This window comes from Octodon degus, unplaced genomic scaffold (genome assembly GCF_000260255.1).
Source record: "Octodon degus isolate 3935 unplaced genomic scaffold, OctDeg1.0 scaffold00443, whole genome shotgun sequence".
Taxonomy (NCBI): Eukaryota; Metazoa; Chordata; class Mammalia; order Rodentia; family Octodontidae; genus Octodon; species Octodon degus.
In genome coordinates, this window is record NW_004525019.1 from 79,848 (window position 1) to 88,238 (window position 8,391).

At 38.4% G+C, this 8,391-nt stretch overlaps 1 protein-coding gene and 2 pseudogenes across 1 annotated transcript; 2 read left to right on the plus strand and 1 right to left on the minus strand.

The window, feature by feature from the left end:
• Nucleotides 1–936, minus strand: part of LOC101583126 — a 3,985-nt pseudogene extending 3,049 nt beyond the window's left edge.
• LOC101583518 overlaps nucleotides 1–8,391 on the plus strand; it is a 160,886-nt pseudogene that overhangs the window by 72,447 nt on the left and 80,048 nt on the right.
• Nucleotides 2,929–3,847, plus strand: LOC101582712 (elongation factor 1-delta-like). Its single transcript, XM_012513318.2, is given in 2 exon segments — nucleotides 2,929–3,466; nucleotides 3,469–3,847. Coding segments are annotated over 2 exon segments (840 nt in total). The 5' UTR covers nucleotides 2,929–2,949; the 3' UTR covers nucleotides 3,792–3,847.

Consider the following 8,391-nt stretch of genomic DNA (forward strand, 5'->3'; position numbering starts at 1 on the left):
GTTAGCATGTGAGAATCAAGAAACAACTCATTAAGTAAGAATTAGCTAAGATCCAACTGTTAGTCTTTCAAGTCTTTTCATACAAGGGAACACAGGAGCAGCTCCTATTTCTTAGGCTAGCCATATCTTCTCTGAGTGCGCTGCCACTGACCAAGATACACATTTAATCAGAGGGGTCTTGGCAAGAAGCACCATGTTACTTGCAGTCCCATTTGAGTCTCAGCCTCTAGCCTCCTAAACCTGTCTATCTTACACAGATGCTTCACAGCTGTGGATAATATTGCAGCTTGTTTCTCTTCTTCTCCTCCTTTCCCACTTTTCCTTTTCTCCTCCTCTGATGACTCCCTCCTTTTCTCTTCTATTATATCTTTTCCCTGCTGTCTCTTCTTCTCCTCCAATGTGAGTTACTTCCATTCCTCCATGCTGTTCTCCTTTGGCTCCATTCACTCCGTCTTTGTCACAAATGCTGAGATAAAGTGCTTTGTTACAGCCTTCTTGGTTCAAAGCAAAGAGGTGTATACTGGAGGCAAATATTGTATTTTTCTCTGTGTAGCCCTGAGAACAATCCAGCCGTAGCAAAGTACCACAGTTGTAGTTTTCTATAATGCCATCAAACTTGAGGCAGAATAGCCTCCACTTCTCTTTAGCTGATTCTCATTTGAGTTCTTCTACATCCACCACATCTACTTCGAGTTTCTTAAAATGCTCCTAGAATTCATAGTAGATCTGATCATTCACTCCCGTGAGTTTCAGGAACTGTGGGTCAACTGACGAAATCAATTTATAATACACTTCAGCATGCTACATTGGTCTTATAGCCCAAACGATCTCAATATCTGGATCATTGCCATAAGACTTCCCTGGGATAGAGAGAGCTTTTGCCACAGACACTGCCTCCCTGCAAACCGGCTCTTCCATGCCACAGGTTCCCTCCATGTTGTAGACAACAAAGTGCGGCTTCCTTTGTGTTTATACTATACTAAAAAGCATTAGCTATTTTAGGGACAAGAGAGATAGCTCTGAATTCTTAGCACCTTCTTGGAAAGTGCAAAGACCCAGGAATGATTCCCAGTATCACATGCCATGCTAGCCTGAAATCCCATGTGAACAATACTGGCTACTGATGACAAGTGTGGAGGCACATACCTGTAATCCCAGCTCTGGGAAGGCTGAGACATAAGATCACCATTTGTCTGAGCTGTGTAGTGAGAGCCTGTACCCAATAAATATATAAACAAAGATATTTTTAGTATTAGATTTTCATTGTGTAATTTCCAAAATTTGAGCACGTCCACTTTGCATTGTGTAAGTTTCCTCGGGTACAATATCACATTACTTCGACTATAAATTAAAATCCCCACCGGTAGAGCAGGTATATATTTCTTATGAGACTCAGTTATGTGATATGTATTTTGTTATTTTCTACATCCTTAATGCATGAAAGGAGACAAAGTTCTACTGATGGATATAATTGTTCACAATGAATCAGGTCTTTTTGCAAAATATTTCCTTCGATTCCTTCTCTATCATGAAAAGTAATTCAGCCTCTGTATGGAAATCTGTACATCTTAAAAATCATAACTAATTGCTTAGCTAGTGACTTCCGACACAGTCATTCTGAAGCCAAATGAGGTGCTGTACAATTATGTACAGTGAAAAGAAAGAGCTATGAAATTACTAAGCATGTTGAAATGTTTTTTTCAGTGAGGAATTCCTAACAAATGAGATGGGAATTATTGGTATGGATCAAGAATAATGATGATCCCTTTAATTTGATAGAGATTTGAACATATTTGGAAAAAGATATTTAAGCATGATTATTGGAAATCTCTAAATATACTCCATGAGTATCCACACCGTGCATCATTGTATTGTGGTAGAATTCAATGACTCCAACAGAGTATACATTCAGTATCATTATGGCTAATTAGAAACACTGTATGGCATGAGAATTGCAGAGGTGTATGTGTAAAAGTCCAAACTGACTCTGATTCCACTCATCTTGTTGTGGTGTCAGAGAGGACACTGCATATAATCTGAGAAAGGTTAAGAAAATTTCTGTTGCATCCCTTATTCAAACTAGCAAATTTCATCCCACTCCTAAGGCTATGTGAGGAACCATGTTAGGTTGCTCCTCACAAAATAAATTGAATTAACATATTTACTAACATTACTTACACATCAGGACCATAATATCTAAGATCTTGGTTAAGGCTGTTAAACACTTTCATGTCCTCTGAAGTCAACTCAAATTCAAAAACCTATCACACAAGTTGAAAATTTCTACTATCTTGTAGAAAGTGGCCTTAAAATAAAATAAAAATGTGTCCAAAAGTTACTGAAATCATAAGCAAGAATTTCAGTGAATATTTATTATCAGATAAGAAAGAAGAAAGAAATGTGTTATAACATAATATATTAAAACAACAGAACATTTCAAGAAAAAAAATTCATGTAGAGTTGTATAGAATCAAGCCACTATGGTGCAAAGAGGCTACTATCTTCTTTCTTAACATTCAGATTGATCTAGAGAGAAATTGTGAAGCATAAGAATTTCAGTAATTTTCAAGGAGCAGTTGGATTTTCATTTCTTATCAGTGAACTGTTCTTTTCCATGTAAGTCAGAACCAATGTTTCATTTTTACTGAAAATGAGCTGACTTAAAGATCTGACTCAAGGAAGATCTCATTTCTCCCTTTAAGTACAAGAGTGGATTTTATTAATTTTTAATGTGTGAGTATGCATGTTTCATTAATTCTACAGTAATAATTTGTGAGAGACATATGAAATTTACAATATTAACAATATAACACTGAGAGTCTCCACACTTTTATATTTCTTTCCATTAAAATGTGGTCACATTGAGTGTGGAGACCTATAACTATAATCTCAGCCTTTAACAATCAGATGCGGTAGGTTCTTCTGGGTTGCTGTGTCCTTGGCTGAAAAATGGCCACCAATTTCTTAGTGCATGAGAAAATCTGGTTCGACAAGTTCAAGGATTATGATGCAGAAAGGAAATTCTACGAGCAGATGAATGGGCCTGTGGCTGGTGCCTCCTGCCAGGAGAATGGTGCCAGCATGATCCTCCGTGACATTGCAAGAGCCAGAGAGAACATACAGAAATCCCTGGCTGGAAGCTCTGGCACTGGGGTCTCCAGTGGGCCTGGTGGAGACCATAGTGAGCTTGTTGTCCGGATTGCCAGCCTGGAAGTGGAGAACCAGAACCTGAGAAGTGTGGTGCAGGATCTGCAGCAGGCCATCTCTAGACTGGAGGCCCGGCTGAACACCCTCGAGAAGAGCTCACCCATCCATCGAGCCACAGCCCCACAGACCCAGCACGTGTCTCCCATGCGCCAAGTGGAGCCCCCAGCCAAGAAGGTGGCCACACCAGCAGAGGACGACGAGGACAATGACATTGACCTATTTGGCAGCGATGAGGAGGAGGACAAGGAGGCGGCCCGGCTGCGGAGGAGAGGCTAAGGCAATATGCAGAAAAAAAATCCAAGAAGCCCACACTGGTGGCCAAGTCTTCCATCCTCCTGGAGGTCAAACCTTGGGATGACGAGACTGACATGGCCAAGCTGGAGGCCTGCGTGCGCTCTATCCAGCTGGACGGGCTGCTCTGGAGTGGTTCCAAGCTGGTCCCAGTGGGTTACGGCATCCGCAAGCTGCAGATCCAGTGTGTGGTGGAAGATGACAAGGTGGGCACCGACTTGCTGGAAGAGGAGATCACCAAGTTTGAGGAGCATGTACAGAGTGTGGACATTGCAGCTTTCAACAAGATCTGAAGCCGAGGGCGCATGTGTGCAAGGGAGGCCCTGCCAAGATTAAAAACTGAGACTCCTCAAAAAAAAAAAAAATCAGATGCACGAGGTGGACCATCAGTTTGAGACCAGCCAGGTCAACATAGTGATGATAAGGTGAGCCTGAACCATATAATAAGAACCTGTACAAAAAATTTTAAAAGGTTATATTTTTTTTGTACTCTTTCATTCTTGACAGGCCTATAACTTGCTTTGGCCCCTTGAAGTTGACAAAATCAGTGATGTACAACATTTGATGCTGGAAGTGAACTTTCCGAATATCCACTCACTCCCTTCAGAAAATACTGGAAGATGAAGCCTGTGTAGTTGACCAGTGCATGAAATCTGTATGGAGGAGATCTGAAGTTCTTCATACCAAGGCCCAACCAACACCTGGAGCAGAAGAGGCTCAGTGTTGTGCAAATCCATAAGTTAGTTCACTGCAAAAACGTGAGAGATGCAAGTCTAGAAAGAACCAAGTGTGGGCAATTCCAAGGCTGACTAAAAATATGAGATTTTGAGTCAACGTTATAAAAGCTTTTGCTTTTACAACCACCTTAATAAATGTAGTGTGACTATATGCACATGCTATACCTGTAACAAAGTACAAGTACAATAGTAAGCGGTTTGATAAAATGCTCTTACTTGAAAATAAAAATACAGATAGCACAGCGGATTAAAGCATCTGTTGGAACTTCTGCTCTGCTGCACCTGCCAGATCCCTCCGGACCCAGCTGAAGCTTACCACGTGAGGGGGACCTTCCATCCTGCTCTCAGGACTCCTCCAAACCCAGGTCAGGTGGAGCATACAGGCCTGGTGTGAAACTCTGTAGCTGAAGTTCCTGCAGAGAGATGAGGGAACAAATCACCCAGCTAATCCAGAAGCAGCACATCATGCAAAAGTGACAAAGAAGGTTGCCTTCCACAACTACAGAAGTAAGAAGCTGAGCACATCAGCTAGACCAAAGCCAGGCACATTGGGATGAGTTCAAACTTCATAGATCCAGATTCATTAAGCTTGAGACTTTGCTAGATGAAAATCGATGAGACCGTCCTCCCTCTTATTCTCTTTACTGAGACAAGAGACAATGGTAAACAAGGTGAACTAGTCTTCCTGGAATACCACAGATACATGAAGGGAAGGTGAGGACACAGAACTTAGGGGAACTAACTTAAATCCAAATTCCCAATTTAATATCTGCTTCACTACATGCACATAATGCTTGTTCTTAATCTCTAAAATACAAGCCTATTCATTACAAAATTAGGTCATCTGCTAAATATCACTACCCATTATAAGTGTTCCTAATTGTACTTTTATAAATATAAAATTATAATTGCCTTAACAATATATCCACTTGGGTAAGAATTTTGATATTTGCTACACCAAACATCTACACCAAAGGTCAGAGGACAGTGCTATACAAAATGATAAAGAGAATGAGCAAAATGCAAACTCAGGCCACAAATCAACATAAAACAAATGTAGGAGACAATAGCACAGAAGAAATGGGGAATCACACTTCCAAAATGTCTGAATTAATAGCATGTGAAGTAAAGAAACAACTGAAAAAAAGGAATAGAGGAAATCAGATCAGAAATAATCTGTGAAGTAGAAAAAAAAAGGATGACAATAAAGAAAGAAATAATAACTGTGTCTAGATAAGACACAGAAAAAAAAATTAGGGGAGAATAGAGAAACGATGGAGTCCTTGAATGAGCAATATAGGAGAGAAATGCATTTCATGAAACAAAGTCAAACAGATATAGAGAAATTTAAAATCTGAATCATAAGATAGCAAAACCGTGTAAATGAAAGTGAAATACAATTTCAGATCTTGAAGACACTGTGACAGCTAGTGAAAACGTAAGTAAAGGTCTTTTAAAAACAATTAGGTTGCAGAAAATAGTAATTCAAAACCTGCGAAATGATGCAAAGATGTCCAACATGAGACAAGTAGGCTTCAATGAGAAAGTAGTCAATATAAATGATATAAAAAGAATATGGGTAGAAATAATAGCAGAAAACTTCCCAAATATGTGGGAAAAAAAATCTGACATTCAGGTAACTACAGCATATAGAAATTCAAATAACTTCAACGCAATTAAAAACATAATGAGACATATATTAGTCGAGATCCCAGAAATAAAGCAAAAGAACAATATACTAAGAGATGATAGAGAAAAGGAAGAGTTCACATTTAAAGTAAAACATATCAGAATAACAGTAAATCTCTCCTTACAAACCATAAAGTAAAGAAGATCTTGAATCAGAGTACTTCAAGTCCTCCATGAAAAAATTCCAGCCAAGACGACTATAGACTGCAAAATTCTGTTTCAAGTTTGATGGAGAAGTGAAATTATTCCATGACAAAAACACCTAAGAAATTTCATTTAAACTAATGAAAAAAACCAATGCTACACAGACTACTAAAATATATTCTAGAGAGGGAAGTATGCCAAGAACTCCATGAATGAGAAGGAAAGAATCCACAAAATAGGGCAACCAATTAAATACAGCAGAAAATGTAAATAATAGCAGATAAGTAACATGTCAATCATAAGTACCTCTCAATTATGACCATCAATGTAAATGGACTCTATTGACCAATAAAAAGAAATAACTGGGGGAGTGGATTAGGAATCAAAATTGAACAATATACTGTATACAAGAAACACACTAAACTCATAAAGAAATCCATAGGCTGAAAGTCAAAGAATGGAAAACAATACTACATGCTTCAGCACCTCAGAAAAAAGAACAAGTAGCAATCCTATTCTCACACAGTTTATACTTCAAACCAAGAATGACCAAATGAAATAAAGAAGGCCACTAGATGCTGGTTAGGGAAAAAAATTCAAGAGGAAGAAGTAACACTGATAAATATGAATGCACCAAACATTGGTGCACCCAACTATAAAAGACAAATCTTAATGAAAAAGAAAAATCTAACATCCAATACCTCAATTTTAACAGGAGACCTTACCACCTCATTATACCAAAAAGATTGGTCAAAAAGACAGAAATTACCAAAAAGTAGATGAAGTGAAACAGAGATTGGACAAAATGGACTTAGTGGACAAATACAGAGTGTTCCACCCAAGCACAGCTGAACACATATTTTTTTTCTGTTGCATATGAGACATTTTCTAAAATAGACGACATACTAGCCCATAGACCATAATGAAGTATATGCAAGAAACAACAATTTATCCGATGCATATTATCTGACCACAGTGCAATGAAATAGGAAATAAATGACAAAGGAAACCAGAAAAAAAGTCATACATACATAGAAATTAAGAAACACCCTCCTCAGCATTTAATGGATCACAAATGAAATTAAAGGAGAAATTAAACAATGTCTAAAATTCAATGACAATTCAAGCAAAACTTATCAGAATTCATGGGATGCAGTTCATAGGAGGAAATTTATAGCCATGAATGCACACATTAGGAAAACAGAATGGTAACACATATATACCCTAATGCTATATCTCAAACGTCGAAAAAGAAAATCCAAACCCAACTCAAAGAACAAAGATGTGAAAAAATTTATAAAGATTAGAGCAGAAATTAATGCAACAGAGATGAAGAAGACAATACAAAGAATTAAAGAGTCGAAAAGCTGGTTCTATGAAAGACTAAATAAAATTGATACTCCCCTATTTAAACACATTGAGAAGAGGATAGAAGAACCTCAAATTCAATCAATAAGTAATGAAAAGGGCGAAATTACAACAGATCCCATGGAAATTGAGAACATCAGCAATAGCTACTTAGAGAATGTTTACTCTCATAGAATAGAAGACATAGAAGAAATGGACAGATTTCTAGAAAAGTACAAGTTCCCAAACTGAATGTAGAAGATCTAAAAACTCTTTTTGTTTTCCATTCAAAATGAAGTTTATTTTTTCCCATACCCTTATTGATAAACAAATAGTAATGAGACAGTTTCAAATCAAACTGGTAGGACAGTTTCAATAATTAACACATTGCATACATTCTTCCAAGTGGTTAATTGCTATACAAGACGCGGACATGATATCCTATTTACAAACACCATTAGAAAAAAATCACTCTATTCATTAAGAGAATGTAAGTATATATCTATCCTAACCATTTTGAATACACAGATATAAAATGGACATTCATCTGTGTACTGTTTTTTTGTTAAGTTCCGTTATTTGAATATAATAGGTGTGTAAAATCAGCAAAATATTCTAAAAGAGTTCAGTAGCCCATAATAGTATTGGGTTTTCTGCTTGACTGGCAATGTCAGAAATTGTTGACCAGGAGACCCAGTCCTAGCCCAGGTCCGGTGAGTGTGTGGGAGAGCTTCCTGCTACCCTGCACCAGCAGGACCTATTACTGGTTCCAGCACAGGCGCAGCGGGAGTGAGACCATCTTCAACCCCCTTGCGACACCCCCAAACACTCCCGAGCACCTCCTGCCAGCAGAGAAGAAATTTCTTTCACGTTCAGGGAACTCCCAGACCCAGGCCTAGCCCAGGCCTGGTGAGTGTGTGGGAGAGTTGCCTCTCCCCCCTACTCCAACATGTCCCCGCCAGACTCAGTTCAGGCC